The sequence below is a fragment of the Vanessa atalanta genome, chromosome 27, assembly GCF_905147765.1.
Source record: "Vanessa atalanta chromosome 27, ilVanAtal1.2, whole genome shotgun sequence".
NCBI lineage: Eukaryota > Metazoa > Arthropoda > Insecta > Lepidoptera > Nymphalidae > Vanessa > Vanessa atalanta.
Genome location: NC_061897.1, coordinates 6,846,054 through 6,864,712, shown reverse-complemented (window position 1 = coordinate 6,864,712; position 18,659 = coordinate 6,846,054). Strand labels below are relative to the sequence as shown.

General features: G+C 33.5%; 4 protein-coding genes across 7 annotated transcripts; all 4 read right to left on the bottom strand.

Annotated features, from left to right (window-relative positions):
- Positions 1 to 2,162: 2,162 nt before the first annotated feature.
- On the bottom strand, positions 2,163 to 3,265 carry LOC125074349 (uncharacterized PPE family protein PPE62-like). Its single transcript, XM_047685650.1, has 2 exons — positions 3,139 to 3,265; positions 2,163 to 2,737 (listed from the first exon to the last, which is right to left on the bottom strand). Exons 1-2 carry the CDS (start codon positions 3,181 to 3,183, stop codon positions 2,234 to 2,236), a joined length of 549 nt encoding a protein of 182 aa, XP_047541606.1. The 5' UTR covers positions 3,184 to 3,265; the 3' UTR covers positions 2,163 to 2,233.
- Positions 3,266 to 5,887: 2,622 nt separating this feature from the next.
- LOC125074356 lies at positions 5,888 to 6,930 on the bottom strand. The gene is made up of 2 exons (XM_047685659.1): positions 6,812 to 6,930; positions 5,888 to 6,523 (listed from the first exon to the last, which is right to left on the bottom strand). The coding sequence occupies exons 1-2, from the start codon at positions 6,860 to 6,862 to the stop codon at positions 5,963 to 5,965; spliced, it is 612 nt and encodes a 203-aa protein (XP_047541615.1). The 5' UTR covers positions 6,863 to 6,930; the 3' UTR covers positions 5,888 to 5,962.
- A 2,470-nt stretch (positions 6,931 to 9,400) lies between these two features.
- On the bottom strand, positions 9,401 to 12,280 carry LOC125074250 (endochitinase A1-like). Of its 3 annotated transcripts, none has more exons than XM_047685528.1 (4): positions 11,771 to 12,280; positions 11,427 to 11,474; positions 10,695 to 10,872; positions 9,401 to 10,401 (listed from the first exon to the last, which is right to left on the bottom strand). In XM_047685528.1, exons 1-4 carry the CDS (start codon positions 11,816 to 11,818, stop codon positions 9,977 to 9,979), a joined length of 699 nt encoding a protein of 232 aa, XP_047541484.1. In that variant the 5' UTR covers positions 11,819 to 12,280; the 3' UTR covers positions 9,401 to 9,976. The 3 variants fall into 3 exon arrangements, with proteins under 3 accessions (XP_047541484.1, XP_047541486.1, XP_047541487.1); XM_047685530.1 differs by having other exon boundaries at positions 9,401 to 10,395; positions 11,771 to 12,279; XM_047685531.1 differs by lacking the exon at positions 11,771 to 12,280 and adding an exon at positions 11,579 to 11,623.
- Positions 12,281 to 13,095: 815 nt separating this feature from the next.
- Positions 13,096 to 15,084, bottom strand: LOC125074251 (myelin transcription factor 1-like protein). Of its 2 annotated transcripts, XR_007120096.1 has the most exons (4): positions 14,934 to 15,006; positions 13,954 to 14,075; positions 13,703 to 13,879; positions 13,096 to 13,498 (listed from the first exon to the last, which is right to left on the bottom strand). XR_007120096.1 is itself a non-coding variant. In XM_047685532.1 (3 exons), exons 1-3 carry the CDS (start codon positions 14,976 to 14,978, stop codon positions 13,160 to 13,162), a joined length of 561 nt encoding a protein of 186 aa, XP_047541488.1. In that variant the 5' UTR covers positions 14,979 to 15,084; the 3' UTR covers positions 13,096 to 13,159. The 2 variants fall into 2 exon arrangements, 1 of the variants encoding a protein (XP_047541488.1); XM_047685532.1 differs by lacking the exon at positions 13,954 to 14,075 and having other exon boundaries at positions 14,934 to 15,084.
- Between the last annotated feature and the right edge of the window lie 3,575 nt (positions 15,085 to 18,659).

Sequence of the window (18,659 nt, the reverse complement as noted above, 5' to 3'; positions counted from 1 at the left end):
ATTCTAAACACAAACTACAAGTTGTGTTTATAAACATATCAGAATATTTAACTTGGCTCTCATTTTTACATTTATGTTTTTGATGGGATAAATAAAATTTCCTTACGCGCCTACATTTAAAATTGTTATCAGCAACTTTGAATTAATATTCAGTTGAAAGGAGTTGGATTAGACCCATTTATATATTGTTGATTGAGGTATGTTATGAACGTTTTTAAATTTTGAATAGTAATACGATTACAACAGAGAACTGATGCGATGATGGCACCGGAAAGAGTCTAGGAAATTACACCAAAAAAAATAAATAGATTTAATAGTGTTTGTTGTCTTTTCTTGGTTTAAATTAAAATTACTTATTTTACATTGCTATTTATTTTAATTCCTCAGTTGTTACTCTTATATTTTAGGTATGTTAGAATTGTTATGAGCGTAGACTTTTCATTAAAAAGATCTGCTTATTTTCTACACATTATTAGTTACTTTTTTTTTATAGAGATATGAACTTGTCAAAATTAGTTTGTCAGTACCAATCATTCCTAAGCGCTTTAATATCTAACATAATAATCTCTATTTTTTTTTTTTTCTTTTCCTTGAGCTTAAGAAACATGAATCAGTGCAATACCCGAGGACGAGGTTTGGATGATGATGATACCCGAGGATGAGGGTTGCATGATGATGATGCCCGAGGACGAGGGTTTGATGATGATGGTGCCCGAGGATTAGGGCGTAGGACCTTTCAGATCACAACGTGAACATAAGGTACAAATGGACAGGAGACTAGGCTGAAAAAGAACATTATCTCCTGCTGAAGATAGAAGGAAAGACCATGGTGAATCGACGCGGAGTGGTGGCCACAGCACGGACCGACGTAGAAAACGTAGGGGAAGGTATCCAATTTCATCATCTGAATCATCTGGTCGGTCAGTCGGTAAGTCGGTCAAATTTCATCCAAAACCTAAGCATGCTAATACTAATTCTGAAAACGATACGAACCAAATACTTGATAAATTTCTGTCAATTATCAAGGACTTAACGGTCGTAGATATAAAGGCATCATTGCCGTAGGTAAAATGCTAACTTGGTTGAGCTTCGACCGAAATTTCGATGATTCCACGATGATACCAGCAATGATAATGATGACGCTGTGAATAATTTTGATGATGTCAATCGAGACGATTATGTAAACGACACTAGCGTATATAATATGTAATTAAAAAGATAATGCACGGTTCAAAATATAGCCATAATATCCAGTACTATTTGTATGAAGCTTAATTTAGTTTTTGTATTTTTTATTTCCTATGTATTTACTGATTCACTATACTCACAGTCAATAGTTTTTGTAAAAAACGCGCTGGTCAGGAAGGCCGAGCCGTTATGTATATCACTTATTATGCACTACGATAACAGACTAAACGAGATTAAAATATGTAAGGTTTAAAGGCGGGGTTTGATGCATTTCCTACAAAAAAAAAAGGAAAAAAACATTATAGTTTGAAAAAAAAATTTCAAACTATAATGGTAATATACTAGCATTATAACTTCAGAAAATTTATTTATTAAAGTCCCGGGTGATATTAAAGTGAGGAATGTTTGGTTGGAACTCGAAAAACAAGATTTGTACTATTCGCTTTTAAAAAACTGATTTATAGTTTCATAAATATATATGTAGGTACAAATAATAAGCACTGATGAAAGAACACAATTATTACTGCTTAAAGTTAAACTTAATAGATACCTAGCTGTATATACTGAACCGACGGTTTTTACCTATGTCATACAGGCACACCATAGCGGCTCGAGTTATAAGTTATGTGATATACAGATTAAAAATAACGACTTTTAATTTTAATATAATAAAACAAAAAAATGATCTTGTGATTCAAAATCACAATATATAAGTACATATATTTCTACATAAATTTCAATTTTTAACAAATTTCATAATATATTTTTATCCCTATCGAGTAAAAAAACAAACTGAAAATGATTTGCCGCGCATACTGGACATTAATTAGGAAGAATAAATACTCATACCATTTGCTTCTAAGAACATTCAAAGAATCGTGAACTAAAACAGAGAAAGCCTCGAAATATGTCTTCCGAACATGTTAAGGAATAACATTTGCATTTGAATAGTTCACACAAATAATACGAAATTATAAAAAAAATACTTTATTAAATTAAATATTTTACTCAATAAATAAAGAACTATAACTAATCACTAAAGACATTAATAAACGGTTGGTCCGTTACATCCACAATTGCTGGCCACACTCACCATGCCCCCAGCTGGCACAGTACCTTCGAAGGTTACAAAGCCAATTATAGGTACATTGCCAGCCACGGATGTAGCACCGGCCACTGGTAGCTCTCCTCCTACAGCTACATCACCGTATCCGATTGGAGAAACTCCAGATATTGGCAAGCCAGCAAATGATAACCCATTTACACCCGCAGCGACGTTTTCAGCTGCAGCATTGATGGCAGCAGCATTGTTACCAGCAATAGCATTTACAGCAGCAGCATTAGCTGTGGCTGCTATAGCGTTACCAGCAATAGCACTGCCGATAGGATTAAAAACGCCATTATTAAAACCCAAACTATTTCCATAAGCTAAATTATTAACGATTCCATTCGCTGCGAGATTGGTTGCCGCTAAACTATTTGCTGCCAGTCCGTTGCTAAGTGCAAGATTGTTTCCAAATCCGCCAAGCCCTACTTGGCCAAGTGAACTCTGAAATTAAAAAAAATTTTGGCCTAAATTACGAAAAAACGTCAAATATTACGTTGTCCAATATAAATAGGTTGACGGGCGAAAGAGCCACCTGCCGTCAGCGGTCACCACCCATACATATTGGCGCTATTGAGAAATATTTACCATTCCTTACATCAACTTTGCGCTACCAACCATAAGACCTAATGTTAGTTCCCTCGTGCCTGGCTACCTCAAACCCTACCCTACCCTTCAAACTGGAACACACAATACTCAGTATTTCTGTTTAGCATTAGAACATGTGACAAGCGGGTGGGACTCTCCGGGAAGGACTTGCATAAACACCTACAACCAAGTATATTTCTACTTTGCTGTTTTATAATTATTGTGTGATTATATCCACACAACATGCAATAATTTACCTTGCAAATGCCAATGAAGAAACAAGTCACTAAGAGTCGGGACATCTTTCCGGCAACAGTTTCAACAACAGAGTACGTCGCTATGTGATGTATTTTGACTTATAAATTGTTTAATATCATTAAAAACCAATAGTTTCCCAACGTAGTGTCGGACGTGACGCCGCGAGGGGCAGATAGTGTTATCGTTCGTGAGATCTCAAACGATTGCAACTTTGTTATCTCTACCGAGATACAGATCTTTCGTATTGTATAGGAAAAAGCTACACATCCACTGTGTTACACACACGATACATTTATTGTAACCATTCAAATAAAAATTATCTTTTATTTACAAGCATTTTTATAAAAAGTCTGCCTACAATTAAATCGATCAAGCGACCTCTCCGAATTAAGCCAAGACGACTCTCGACATTTTTTTAATAATTTATCGTTCAATGTTTGTTAGTTTTTTTTAAGACAAAGTTTTTTTTCTCCTTTTTAACTACATTTGAGCTATTCTGTGAGCACATGCTCGATTTTATCGCAGCCCGCAATCATGGATGCGATACAATATAATATGTGACGTTGACCATAGTAATTATAATAATATTTCATTTTATTTTTATATTTAAAGTATAATGTAAGCTCATCAAAGCAGCATGTAAAGGTTGGCTGATAATATAATTAGGTTCTTCTGGAGTATCGTCGCAGCAACAAATAGCTGTCCTTATTAACCAGACCTAATTTCTTTATGAGTGAAAAGATGACAAACATCCAGCGGTTCATCTTTATATTAGATCCATTCTCTGTTGGAATTATAAGTCGGGGACAGAGATGAGTCTATAAGCTATTGCATAATATTGTCAGAATTCATAAAAATATCTAATTTTATGGCTTTCAAATTGCTACGGAAGAAATGCTTCTGCCAACGGATAAGCTTAGATATTTGTTGAGTTATAGAAGCGAGTGCACCATTCAAACTTTTTAAGTGTAATGAGACTAATTCTTGTTATAATTTGAGCTTTGGTAGACGGTAAAGCTATTTGCTTAATGGCTCGTAGTTATTCTGTTGAATGATGTTCTGTTGATATGAATTGATGATGTATCTGTGAGCTCTTAAAATCGAATCTTCAACAATATACTTTAACCAAAAGAAGTGCAAGCTACTGCTTGCCTTGCACGGAAGTTTAATTTTTTTTTTATCGGCAGTAATCGTTCGCCTAGTATTCGTCTAGCTTCACTATTGCTTACTATCTGTTCGGTTTCGCTTCTTTTACTTTACGTTACCTCTACAAGAGATGAAATTTTTTTGATCCATCCATGGACAGAATTTATTATGATAGTCAGTAATCTCGAATCAACAGGACCTCATTTAAAATTATTATGTCTATCGAATCTTGTTCTATAAGTTTAGCGCTTTATATTAGAACACTAAGGAATACGTAATACTACACGAAATAACAGAATCTTATTTATTAAAAAGATTCTACCGCTTTTATCGCTTTCTAAGTAACATTTCTTAAATTGAAATTCACTATATTTTTGTAGATTTCAGTCGTCATATAGAAATTCCGTTGCTAAATAACGTCACGCGGAATACGAGTATAAGATCTTCTGCTTACACCTGCCGTTACAATGATCTTAGCAATTAATTATTAGTTTTATTAAAAACTAGTTCTTCATAAAGGTACGGGTGAGGATATATTTTCATTTTATCAAAACTAATCTGTGGCGCTCAATTGGCATGCAGTTCCTTTACACTGTTACAAGCAGGGAGACTGCTTGTAACAGTGTAAAGGAACTGCACTACCACTTCTTACACTTACCACTTCTTTCCATTAAATAATTCGTAATTTCACATTTTTTTTAAATTATCCTTTAGAGGCATATTGAATGCTTTCTGAGACCCCACATAAAATTAAATCAAAACAAAACCCAAAGTCATAGAATTCAAAATTTGCAAAAATATGTTGAATAAACACGAAGTTTCGCCAGCGATCTGCTAGTTAATATTTGTCCATAACATAACATAATGCACATAGAAAGGCAACATTAAATATACTGATACAAATTTGTGCCGCAAAGATTCTTCAGCTCTTAGATTATAGATTGCGAGAATAGCCCACCTCCGCAGCACAAATTTCGTATAGTTAGCCCAAAGCATATTACCGTGAGACATTACACTGTGAAAGTAAATGAGCAGTTTTATTGGTTATTTCTTTAGTTCTAGTTCACTAATTGTTCATTATTATTTCATTTCTTAATTAATGATATTTCTAAATAAGATATGTACTTATTTCCTACATTGGGTCCATTAGTCATGGTTCTATTCATGAATATAAAATTACAAGTATTGTTCAGTTAGTGGATGGTATTCTTAATATTTTAGTTTTTAATTATACATTTTGTACTAAAACTGATTGATGAAAAAGAGCGATGGAATGTCCTCTGTCCACTGATACTGCACTGAATGAAAAAAATATACAAAAGACGAAGGCCGAAGATCAGATTCAGATCGGATTGCTGGCCTTAAGAAGCAAGGACACCAGCGAGCAAACCACCCGCCCGATGGTCAGATGATTTCAGAATAATGGCAGGATCTCTGAGAATTGGTGCGTGAAAGAAGATACCTTTCTCCATCAGTGGGTTAAAGTGGGCTAAATATGATATTTATGACTAAAACTGTAAGCACTGACGTGAAAATGAGCATACCGAATTAGTGGGAAAAAACTATTAATCATCGAAAAGGATATCTAAATAATACACCGAATATTTATTACTCTTTAATTTATCTTAATCTAATATAAATAGTTATTATTTAAATTTTACAATTAAATTAAATAGATCAATCAATAGTCTGCCTTCCACAGTTGTAGTTAACTGCTGCGGAACCCTCTGTAGGTAAGTTACCGTTAACAGCCACAGTCCCGTAGATTGGTATTTGGCCATTAACGGCCACAGTACCGCCGACTTCTAAAGCATCACCCGAAACTTGGATTCCGAAGCCTGGATTGCCAGGCGATCCACTTGTAATAGTGAAAGCATTGCCAAGATTGAAAGTTGCCATATTACCATTAATGCCGGCTAAATTAGCACTCGCTAGAGCTGCTAGATTGGCATTCGCTACACCGTTTGCTAAGTTGGCGTTGGTGATCGCGTTGGCTACTTCTTGATTGGCGGCAGCGATTGCTGCATTTTCATTTATCGCATTGGCAAATTGGGAATTTGCTATAACGCTCGCCATTCCGTTTCCAGCACCGATGTTTGTTATCACTCCGCTTGGAGATCTCGCTAATCCAATGTTATGAGAATTAGCGATTACGTTTTGGGGTTGAGCAGCAGAAACAATATTAGAAGCTGCGATGCCATTCCTTGGCATGTATGAAATACTTTGAGCGAAAGCGATCTGCAAATAAAAAAAGATAATGAATTATGAAAATAATAATTAATATTTCTTTAGGGATATACTACAAAAATAATTTACAGGCTATTATTAATATCTGTTATTTATTTTTGATGAACTTTAAACTTTATTTAAACTTTGAATCATAACATGTTTTTTTTTTAATATAATTGTTTCCACTATATTTCAAACACAGACTCAATTAATGTGTTATGTAGAGTCTAGTCACAACCAATAATTTAATAATATTAGCTGAAAATAACTTATATGTAGTTGTCGTAAATATCTCACCTGAATGAAAATAAGTGAAGTTAAACATCCAAGTAGAAACATTGTGATCATGAATAAGCAGTTACGAGAATGATAAAACTTTTACTCGTCATCTTTTATATCGGGCCTGTTGTGGTCTGCTGTCGCCATCACGCGTGACTTTGATCAAGAAACTATTATTTAATTTAGATAAGGTTACATAATCGCTATCTGATTTGCGTTTGTTATCTTGATATTCGTTACATCAAATTATGTGATTGAAACTATTTAGTTAATTCTGTTTATTATGCAATTAATAAAAAGTGGCGGCAATGTTTATCTGATTAAAATCGAAATTATATGTTTTCCTATACGTTAAACAACCTCTAGTCCTTCATTAGATACCAAAAGATATTTTAAGATCTTTTCACTGGTTAACACTGGTTTATGCTTCTATTGACAGTAGAGTCGGCACTAACCTTTTTTCGAAATGTACTAATAAGCTGACAACCGTAACCGAAAGAGCTGCAGGCAACACAACTTTCATCCTGTAAAAAAAATATGTGTTAAGTTTACTTGATCGTGGGGCAAACACGTCCACTCATCAGATATTCCATCGCCAAGCAGCAATACTTTTGTTGTGTTCCGGTTTGAAGGGGACCCTTCCCCCTCAGCCTGTGTATCTACAGGGACACAAGGTACATAACCTCTCAGCTCTAAGGTATGCGGCGCCAACGGCATTGGCAGTCACTTAGCTCTATGTATATTTACTTACCATCAGGTGGACTATTTGCCAGTCCGCCAACTTATATTAAAAAAAAATGTCGCACAGCCGGGTGAAGGTCTCCTTTTAAGAAAAAGGGGTGGTGCTTGAAAGTTGTGTTCGATACTGTAAAAAATCATGAAGATGATAAGTCTGTCAGATTTGGACTGAAATGAAATGAAATGTCAGATGTGTTCTAACAACTCGGACATCCTATTTTTGTTTTATTTATTTATTTATTTATTTTCGGTAAACAAACAGTGCAATAGAACAGTAATATGAATCTCAATTCTCGATCATAATTAGATTAAATAATAGTGTTCTACTAACAATTGTAAAGAATAACTGGCCCTGGTTATAATTACTGAGTTTCGTGCCGGTTCTTCTCTACATTCCGCATTGGTGGTAGTTTCACTTACTATAGTCTGTTAAATGACGATTCAAAAGTGCTCGTTAAGGTCTACTCGAAGAAAGTATATTTTGATTTTGTTGAATCTACATTCAATGTTAGTTAGAATTATAAGAATAGATTATTTTCGCAAAAACAGTGATAATCATTGAAAAGACACAATGAGAAAAGTTAAACTAATGATACTTAGTTTATGATTTCGCAAAGTTAATAGATGTTTTTTGCGGTGCGGTATTCGCTATTCGTTTCCTGTAATAGGTTTCACCGTTATTTTTAACTTGGCCAAAAACACATTGATAAATAATGGCGTATTACTCAATACAAGATTATATTAAGATAAAAAGGCTTGGACTTAGTATTCGTTGACTTCTAGGCAGTATATGTAAAAAAAATATTGTACTTGGGTAGTTCTACTTTACATTTAAATTAACACTGTACATGACATTACCGACGCTTTCATGAGCCCACTTGATTAAAGAATATTTTGATTTTGTTTCCAATTATATAACTCTGTACAATTGCGATTTAAAAATGTTCGTAGAAGCCTAATTGAATAAAATATACAATCATATTGTTACTTGTACTTTTTAAATACTTCCTAAATTTTGTATTCAGCATGTTAGTTTTCTCAGCAATTACGTTTATTCTATGCAGTGGCGTAGCTAGGTGGGTAAGGGCCCGGTGCATAGAAAAAGAATTGTGCCCTTGCCCCCTCTTCAACGTATATTGGCCTTCAAAATTATAGATAGGAATAAAAATAGGATACAGGATACAGTGAATCCGTACTTCATCTCTATTCAAAGCTCTTTTCATAGCTTAGGTTAGAGGGCCCCCAGAGCTCAGGGGCCCTGGTGCACCACACCACCTAGCCCTACGATAGCTACGCCACTGATTCTATGTATATATGGGCGCAAGTCGCCATTAATCGGCAATGGTTTAAAATATTAATAATATAAAATAATAATTATAAGTATATTGTCGATTATCATTTTAATGTTTATATTTTATTATGTTGTAAAACACTATTATTCAATAAGTAAAACCTAATTTGGATCCGTCTTGTAGCGCCACCTGTAATGTGTCATAACGGACTATGTAATAAAATATTATATTATTTTTTAAGTAATTCAATTGTAATTAATTGAGAGCTATATTTAATAATAAGAACCAAATAGATATTCATCTTTAATATTAAACTATATTTTAAGAATGAATTTGCAGTAATTGCATTAATTTATTATAAAAAGTTGTAGTTGTGAATATCCGTTTGATTCATTCGAAAAGGACGCGTTAGAAACGGGCATTGTTATAGCAACGCCATAACATTTAACATTTTTTTAAAAAGACAATAAATTGTTAACAGAACGAATAAAGATTCTTTAAATTGATTGCGTTTCACTGCGATGGAAGCTGTAAACCCGACTACTTCTCCGACATATACAAACAAAACACGTTCAGATTGGAATAATTTAATTAAAATCTTTGTCATACAGTTTGTTTTAATAATTAAGAAATCTTATTACAAAATACCAACAAATGATTGTCCAAATGAAGATGGAAATAAATTATTATCGTTATTAACATTTAATGTATTCCTGTTTAATTAAGTTTTGAAAGTGATTGTTCATACAAGTATATTTAGAATTAAATATTATTTTAAATTAAATTAAATTATTTCGTCTAAGTTGATCATCATCATCCTCATCATTACTTTCTCATTATCACGATTGGACTCCACACCGTGTATTTTGTCTTCCATCCGTCCCCCTCTATAGTCGGTTACTTCCTCCCTGCACGCTTCCCACACAATCCATGTTGACTTCACCTTGACGGTATGTCACGGATTTTTTTTAAATACTCGTATAGTAAATGGATTGTATATTTGTGTAAAAATATTAAACGATTTGTTTAATAACCTAAGACGAAGTGACACTCTCTGAATGTAAAGAGTGTATTCTCCTCCGATTATTTTTAATGCGACAGAGTCATCGCATTTTCCATTCCTTCTCGAAACCTGCGGTTCCTTAATTTGAACTTAAAAACTTTTACAAGTTATCACAACAGAACCCTTGGCGGGCACGTATCCATTAAAAGTTATATCACCACTCGATGCTAAGACACCATCAACAACGGTCGTGCCAGCTAATGGAACTTCATTTCCTGATACGACAATGTAGCAACATTCTGTTGCCTCCTCTTGAGGGTAGCTTGGCACAGCGAGATTCGGGATCGCTGGATAAACTGGATTAAAGGACCGAGTAGGGACGATGGGGGGTGTAGCTGCTGCTGTGATTGGCTGCAGCGCAGGAATGGAAATAGGAGAGATACCTTGTGTAATTGGCGATGATTTAGCACGGAGGATTATGGGTATTATTGACCTAGGCATTTTTGAAGACTTTGGCGGAGTGACCAGCATGATAGCCAAAGGTCCGGTTGCTGTGCATCGCGGTCTCGCTGATGCTAAAAATACAATATATTATTAGATGGTCCAGACCATCATGAACGTTTAGGGACAAAACATCTGAGCCCCCAAGGTAGGCGGTGCATTAGTATAATGTAAGGAATGGTTATTATTTCTTATAGTGTCAAAGTCTATGGGCGTTGGTGACCACTTACCATCAGGTCCGCCCCCCTACTTATTACATAAAAAAAATTATTTAATAACATTTTTATTTTTTTAGTTCCAAATTTTCAAAAGTACACTATTAAAGTACATAGACTTATGACATGAAATATTTCTTTATAAAACTCACGTCGACTCCTGGCAACGATAGTCACAGTACCAGATGCTCGAACTTCACCATCAAAGTTCACAGCTCCAACAACGGGTACACTACCATCAACAGTAGTCGTACCAGTGATGGGTATTTTTTTTGATGACATTTTCACTTCCCCCAAACCGTCAGATATGTATGGGTTCGCCATATCGACCTGTTGATAAAAATGTAAAAATACTTCAATAGATTAAGAACTATTACAACGATTAATGTTATACTAAATCTCCTCAAACCTCGAGGTTTAATGATAGATATTTTGGAAGGCATTGTCTCGCAAAATAAAGTAAAATTTTCAAGGAAAAGTAAGATTTACAGTTGAGTTTAAAGAATCTGGAGAAACTCTGACTGCTCCTGTCCTTGTGAAAGTAAATTTGCTTTCTTTGCAATGTATGTGCTTTCTAAAGCATTGTTCCCACGTGAAAGCTTGATTAGGATACACTTTATATATAAGACGATGCTATTGATGTTTGAAATAGTTATCGTTTAACATAAATGAACAGATGAATATTTAAAGAAAAGCGCGTTTTTCTGACGTTCATAATGGCAACTTATATAGCTTTAGAGAAGTGTACATAGCTTAATACTTCATCTTGTTTTTAGAGGCAACTAAAAATTTTTATTCATCAAACAAGTTTTACTTTTTCTCCTTTAGTGCAGAATTAGTATTTAGTCCTAAGTTTGATTAAAAACTATAAACAAGTCACTCACGGCTGAAGGGTATTCCTTATAGTTCCGTATGACATGACACAGAATTTCCTGAAAATAAAAAGAAACATTACAACATGAAGAAACACATCAAACCTTGGACAACATACGTAACGGGCATTCAGCGACAGCTGTTGTGTGCCAAACGTGAATACCTAATATTTAACAGGTTCTGAGATGACCCAATGCTTGGAACACGTTAGTCTTGTGTAGTGCATTAAGGGATTGTCACTTATATATGTTTTTGAATATCTAATACGCACACAAACAAAGCCGGTCGCTTTCATAAAACATAATATTTTACATATATACGAAATATATATTAATAATAAATAATTTCGACTTACTTTTCCAAAAACAATTTGGCTGAGAATTATCAAATTCAAACAAAACATCGTTTTAAATCGTAAACTAATTCGGATTCATTAATTATTTGTATATTATTAAAAACATTACGAATACGTGAAACGATACTTTGACCCACTTTTATATAAAATGTTTATCACTAATAATATTCTAATAAATAAAAAAATTAATAAATGCAAATTTCAAATTTATGTCTTTACGTGCGTTACTGTTATTTAAAAAAAACTAATTTGCACAAAATTATTATAAAGTATTTTATGTTACTTTTATATATTAGGTCACTTCGAGTTTGGTAAATAGGATAATTTTATTCAGCGAAAACTTAAATTACACATCTGTAAATGTAACCGACATGAACAAAATGTATTAAGTAATTAAATTTATTAAGAAATTGTAGATCAGTAATAATTTTGATGATTAACACAATGATTTTTGTGCATTCGACTATTACACGCCGTTTGCAAATAATGCTATAACAAATTTATTTTTTATTTTTTCTATTTTCGTGTTTTGTTGATACTTTAGAAAAAAAATTCTAGCCAATAGCTAATTAACACGCGTCTCCAAATGAAATACTTATAGCAGATGTACGTGACTTGGAACAATTAAAAGTATCTAACTTGTGTAACATAAATTTATTGAATATTTTAGATAGTATTCCATCCTTTTCTCATCTCATAACAAATGCTTCGTATGAAAGAGACCGAAATATTTTGAAGGACAAGTCGAATGCTGTCAAATCTCTTAATAATATATCGTCTGTTTCCGCTGTTTCGTAAGTGTTGTTCGATATAATTTCCGAGGGTTAAGGGATAACTTTTGCGAAAAAATATTTATTGATTGAAATTGAATACGCTTTCTAGGGACCTAAATTGTACCTAATTTTGAAAATATTGACCTAATTTTTTTCTGTACAGTTCACGTCGTCTTCAGCATTGAGAGGAAAATAGTAAGTATGAGTAAGGCAACTTGGTGGAAAACTTAGTAAGCTTCTTTCAGTCAGCTGGAACTTAATGGGCTGGAGCTGATATAAATATTATTGTAAATAGACTTTAAATACGAAGCTCATCTCACTCGACTTTTAAACACAGTCTACCGGCTGAGTAATATTATGAAGACAACCTATTGATATTATTTCTCAGTCAAATTGCGACCGTCAGTGCTACATTAATAAATTAAATTTGTTTTATTCTAAATATTTACGCATTTGGGCATTCGTAATGCAAACTATACTTATAAATTAGTAGCTGGAATGGTAGAATGACTATTTACTGTACGCACAGGAGTTGAGGCAAAATAAAAAAAATAATAATGAATTGTTTATCGCTGAAAGTAATTTATGTCCAGAGGTCTTTGATAATATGAATGCGCTATAACAGTAAAGTTACGATAAGATGATCACAATCATCTGGGATTGAATAATTTTGTGTTATTTCTTCGTTATTATCATCTTCGTCTTTTACTGTATCATCTTCATCCTCGTCAGAATTATCTTCCTCTTCATAAATATCTTCTCTAAAAGTAATTTCTTTATAATTTACTTCACATTCCTTCGATGAATATTCTTCAGATGATCCTACTGGATTATAATAAAAGTTATGCTCGATGTCTTCTTCGTCATCATCGGTGTCGGCGTGTCCTCCATATTGTTTGTGTAGAATTACTGATGATTTCTCGGTTACTTCAAATGGCTCTGGTATATATATTGCCTAAAAATATACAATAACTTTAATGGTATCATGAAATAACACAGATGATACAATTACAAAAATTGTCTCGGTACTGAGGTAGCGTGCAATCAGTGCCCCTCGTGGTCTAGTAGTTGAACAAAAGCAAAAGGCTGCAGATATAGAGGCGCTTAGTTCAAACTTGGGTCTGGAATTCTCATTAGTAGTATTAAAGTGAATACTCACACCAATGCACGGTTTTAATGGTGGTTCGGTGTTGTAAGCATTTAGAAATGATTTGAAATTGAGAAACGGTTGACTCGAACTTTGAGAGACGGTCCGTAATGCGGGTCCCGAAAAACTTTGACACCTAATTTTGCCAGGATTGTTCAGCCAAGCTTCTGTTTCTAATACGACCAATGTCTGAAAATTTTAATTTTGACTATTACTAATATGTATTAAAACAGGTTATCAAATATAAATAAAAATATGCTTACAAAGGAGAAAAAAAGTGGAGTCTTCTTTTAAGGAAAAGTTTTGGAGTTTATTTCACCTCAGTGTGAGTCGGTTATTCATGTTGCAGATTTCATCAGAAAAGGTACGAGAAGAATTACTAACTCTGGAGCACATGAAAATGATTTGGTGCTTACTTGCTGGTTGGATTTTAAATCACATGCTTCGGTTCATATTCATGCGTTCTAACCACTATTCTCCTGGCTATTCATTCATATACAAATAAAATTTTGTTTAATAGATCGTACTATTACTAGAATACTTGGTGGCGGTAACAAACCCAGTCGGGGTAAGTACCCACTCATCACGTATTTTACTGCCAAACAGCAATACTTAGTATTGTTGTGTTTCGGCTTTAAGTATCACTCCAAGCACAAGGAACACACAATCTTAGTACCCAAGATTAGGGGTGCTTTGGTGACATGAGGAATGATAAATAATTCTTTAACTGCCAATGTTTATGGGCAGTGGTGCCCACTTTCTATCAGGTGGGGGACATTTGTCAGTCAGTCTACTTTTAGCACATTAAAAAAACTAAAATCAAAAGTGTATGCATAGTTTAAAAATAGAACATTAATTATATGACATAGCTGGTATTGCTTAAAACTAATTAAAACCTACAATAAATGATATCTACTTCATTACTAAAAATGACTTCAGTTTTTTTATACGAAATTCAAAGAAATCTACCGTACACTAAGAAATCTATTTTACTAAGAAGTCACACACACTTCAAACGCTAAAAACACAGAAGTAAATCCTGTGTGGGCTGACTATTTGGAATCTTAAATAAGGTAATCAATCAAAACGAAGTCTTACAAAAAGTTGCAATTTCCACAAACGATGAAAATTTAAATTAAATACGTTTTGTTAAATTAAGGCAAATACATTTCTTTAGAGCTTTCATTTAAATAACGTTGGAACTTTTTTTGTAAAGGATTTGGAGATCAAATAAACCACTCACCTGAGTTAATAAAAAACAAATAAAGACTGCCATCGTCCGCGTCATCTCGGTCGAGTCCTGACACTACCAAACCATAATTGTTTGGTCCTAAACGACATATGTTAGTCGTTATCATTAAACAATGAATCATTTTGTCCTCCTTTGTCTATGTATTAGCACGTTCGTGTTTTGATATCTCGAGGAATGCGGCGCTAACACCTGTCACTCCTGATGCATCATCCTGAGAAATCAGTTGTCGATATAACCGCATGCAGAAACATTAAAACAAAGTTAATTTTAACAAGAATATAATGTTGGAGTTTGAAATGCGATTCGAAGGAGAAGTTCTGTTGTCACTCTTGCCGCCTTCCACGCGATTTCAAACGACAAAAGAATTAAGATTGACATCTTGAGTATTACTTTTGGTAGTTTAGTGTAGTAGTAGCTTTACTATTAATATAAAAAAAGAATATATAAAAGTACTTGTAGAAAGTACATTTCGATTTGATTTGAGCAATCTGCGCTCGATGCTTTGGAGTATTAACACAACCAACCCCCTAACCTCAGGCCTTAATTGAAATAATTCCTCAGCGGTCCTTCCAAAGTTTTAAGACATAGCATCAGAATCTGTAATTTTATAATTTCAACAGCTAATTAACTATTTAAATATATCTTATCTCGCCTGTTTTATGTCTGCCGTGCTATAGTATTTACAGGTCATCAGGGTAAAGAGGATCTCTCTTTTTAAATTAATTTTTGAAACTTATTTCATAGTAAAATATTTATTTAACACGTCATAATATAGTTCCAAGGAGAGCATTTGCTTATTAAGCTCCACCCGCCCCCCTCCCGCGGGGTCGTTCGGGAGATTCCATTAGAGCATATTTATGTTGCATAAGGAACCTACCTGTGGAATCTGAAGTTTATAAATCTTAAGGTTGAGCAGGAATAACGCCGAGAGGAAGACTTCCATTTTTTATTTAACGAGATAAAGATTTACATTTAATTCGAACGATCGCATCCACAATTATTTATTACTGGTTTCGGTTTACGAGTTAGCATTCAGAATATTCACGTATTTTAAAATAATCGCACCACATGCACATTTTATATTAGGATATCACTGTGTGCACTGGCATGTGCTCGCCTTATCAGCTATAAATAGTCTACGCATAGGAATTTGTTAAGAAATATACAAGTAATTGAAATAAATAAATAATTTATTTTATAAGTTTAGCTTAAAATTATGCTTATATAATATTGTTCTGCCAGACTCCGTTATTTAATCGGTACCCCTGAATGTTGCTTGGCAAATCTTTCCTTGGCTGTGTATGATAGCCATTATAATTATTTACTGTGTATGGATCTGTTGAAGGCACTGGCAAATACGATAGCAGGTTTGCCGTTGAAAGTGCCAAATTCGCCAATCCTGCCAAACGAGATTTTATATTTTTTAATTCGTAATTGCGAAGCATGTTTTGTTTTGACTTCTTCATATGTTTCCGACTGGCTGGTCGATAATATTTTGACAAACCATTTGCCATTCGATTTGGTATTAGATTTCGGTTTGGAAATTTGGTAAGCTTTCTTCTTCCATTCAATGGTATGTTCCTGTAGGTGTTACCGATCACGGCTCCTTGTATTGGTGGATTTACATTTCTCAGTATCTGACATCCACAACCGGCTGCTGGAGATTTTTGTCTCGCTGATAGTATTGGAATTTCGAAGCAACCACACTTCATGGCTATTGGAGCCAATTTAAAATTTTGCTGTAAAAAATATTTTTTTTATTTTTTTTTAATTATTTTTTTATAAATATATAATACCTTTACTAAATTTAAATGATATCACGCTTGATTTTTATGAAAATGGAATTGGCATTGTCTGTCTGTGGCTAACTAATGGTACTCGGTATAGCTTACAACCTAGACCACATATGGATAGCGATATAATGAAAAGAAAACGACAAGGAAATCTTAAGAAATATTTCACTAATAGTTGATTTATCAATATTAAAATCAATATAAAAAATCTAATTTTCAATCTTCAATGGTGTCTTAAAGTAGCTTCTTAAGCAATAGTAGTTTTTACCTGAACATTATTATCAGCAAACGTAAGATGCAACAACAACAATATAACGAGCAATTTCATCGCAATTAAATAAACAGCGAGTGGTGTTTGGTGTGTTTGTAAAACATATTTATACAGCACCGGCCTATCCAGTACGTTGACTATCTTCTTTTTAAAAATCAGATTTCTATTATATAACAATACTCAACGAGTTACATAACGATTGATCGTAAGATAATATCTATATTTCTACTAATTTAATTAATGATGAAACTACAGGTCCCGAGGTCACGGGTTAAATTCTCGACCACTAAAAAATATTGGGTTTTTCTGATATGAAATTGTTAGTAATATCCTGGATATTTTAAATTGACTACTCATTCGTTGATCCCGCGCCTGTAGTCCTACTGGTTATGTCGGATTTCCGCCTGTCGGCTTGGGAATGTGAGGCAACGGACAGTGCACCTTGTATTTACACTTGTCCATTATGTAATGTCTACACATCACTGTGTAGACATTGTCCTTTCCAAGGGGCGCAGGGAAGTCGATCTGGATTACACCATCATATAAGTACATTTAAAGATTATTCGGTATTTTTACTTTATTAATATTTAAGTATTTTTCTGTGCTTACATTTTAACAGCCGATATAGCTAGGTGGTTTTATGTTTTTTATAAATAATAAGGACCCAACTATTGAACCCTGCGAAACTACATATTTGCTGAAGTTCGGAGATATTTTATACCTTTGACCAATTTTTTTATTTCGTTGGCATTAAGCCATGTTTACAAATTAAAAACTATTATTTAATATGTTCTTAACTGTTAACTCGTGGAGCTAATCACTAATAAATTATTTTGCTTATCAAATCAATGACATTAATTTATGATTCAGAATATTTAACATTTCTATCAGAAACATGCCAACACTTGTCATATATTAAATACATTAACCATGGCTTACTCTGAGACCTAGGGGGTAAATAGAGTGAACTGGCTTACTACTGATATTTTTAATAATATTTAGTTTTAACTTTTTAGTGTTTCAGAGCACCCATACTCTATTTATTTATTTGGGAAACAAACAATTATAATTACACTAAATAGTAAAAACAAATATAAGAAAAACATAAATCAATCGAGTTTGCACTTAAAATTAATACAAACAAATGACAACTTACATTAAAAATAAAAACAAAAACAGAAAGTACAAAAAGTAAGTAACACAGTTATAGTTTAGTAATATGACGTAAACTAAATTTAAATTCACTAATTTTTGAGTTAAATATATCTAATTCTTTACAATGTATGTTAAAATATTTACATGCACGTAACAAGAACATATTCTTTGCCTAGTCACACTTACAAAGGGGTACAAAAAATAAAGGTTGATTTCTCGCGTTAAGGCGAGGACATTTAAAAAGTACATTATTAAGGAGACTCTTAGAATCAAAAATGTTATGGACAATTTTATATAAAAAAATTGGTCTCTTATACTTCTATATCCGACAAAACTTCATTATTTTCTTTTTCTAACTCTCCTTATCTTCGAACAGTCCGGTTCCTTTATTTGCTTTATTTCTCTGAGAGATTTTACTTTACGTAGAGAGATCAGCTTACCAGGTGCAAAATTATAGGATCCTATACATATAACACTCTGGTGATCCATCGGGCAAAT

What these genes read in the sequence shown, in the direction of transcription:
- LOC125074349 (XM_047685650.1), bottom strand. Translation starts at nt 3,183, where the DNA reads ATGTCCCGACTCTTAGTGACTTGTTTCTTCATTGGCATTTGCAAG. An exon ending in TCTTCATTGGCATTTGCAAG is followed by an intron (nt 2,738 to 3,138) that starts GTAAATTATTGC and finishes TTTTAATTTCAG; the next exon opens with AGTTCACTTGGCCAAGTAGG.
- LOC125074356 (XM_047685659.1), bottom strand. Translation starts at nt 6,862, where the DNA reads ATGATCACAATGTTTCTACTTGGATGTTTAACTTCACTTATTTTCATT. An exon ending in CTTCACTTATTTTCATTCAG is followed by an intron (nt 6,524 to 6,811) that starts GTGAGATATTTA and finishes TTTTATTTGCAG; the next exon opens with ATCGCTTTCGCTCAAAGTAT.
- LOC125074250 (XM_047685528.1), bottom strand. Translation starts at nt 11,818, where the DNA reads ATGTTTTGTTTGAATTTGATAATTCTCAGCCAAATTGTTTTTGGAAAA. An exon ending in ATAAGGAATACCCTTCAGCC is followed by an intron (nt 10,873 to 11,426) that starts GTGAGTGACTTG and finishes TTTTATCAACAG; the next exon opens with GTCGATATGGCGAACCCATA. An exon ending in TATCGTTGCCAGGAGTCGAC is followed by an intron (nt 10,402 to 10,694) that starts GTGAGTTTTATA and finishes TTGTATTTTTAG; the next exon opens with CATCAGCGAGACCGCGATGC.
- LOC125074251 (XM_047685532.1), bottom strand. Translation starts at nt 14,978, where the DNA reads ATGACGCGGACGATGGCAGTCTTTATTTGTTTTTTATTAACTCAG. An exon ending in TTTGTTTTTTATTAACTCAG is followed by an intron (nt 13,880 to 14,933) that starts GTGAGTGGTTTA and finishes TAAAATTTTCAG; the next exon opens with ACATTGGTCGTATTAGAAAC. An exon ending in CATTAAAACCGTGCATTGGT is followed by an intron (nt 13,499 to 13,702) that starts GTGAGTATTCAC and finishes GTATATTTTTAG; the next exon opens with GCAATATATATACCAGAGCC.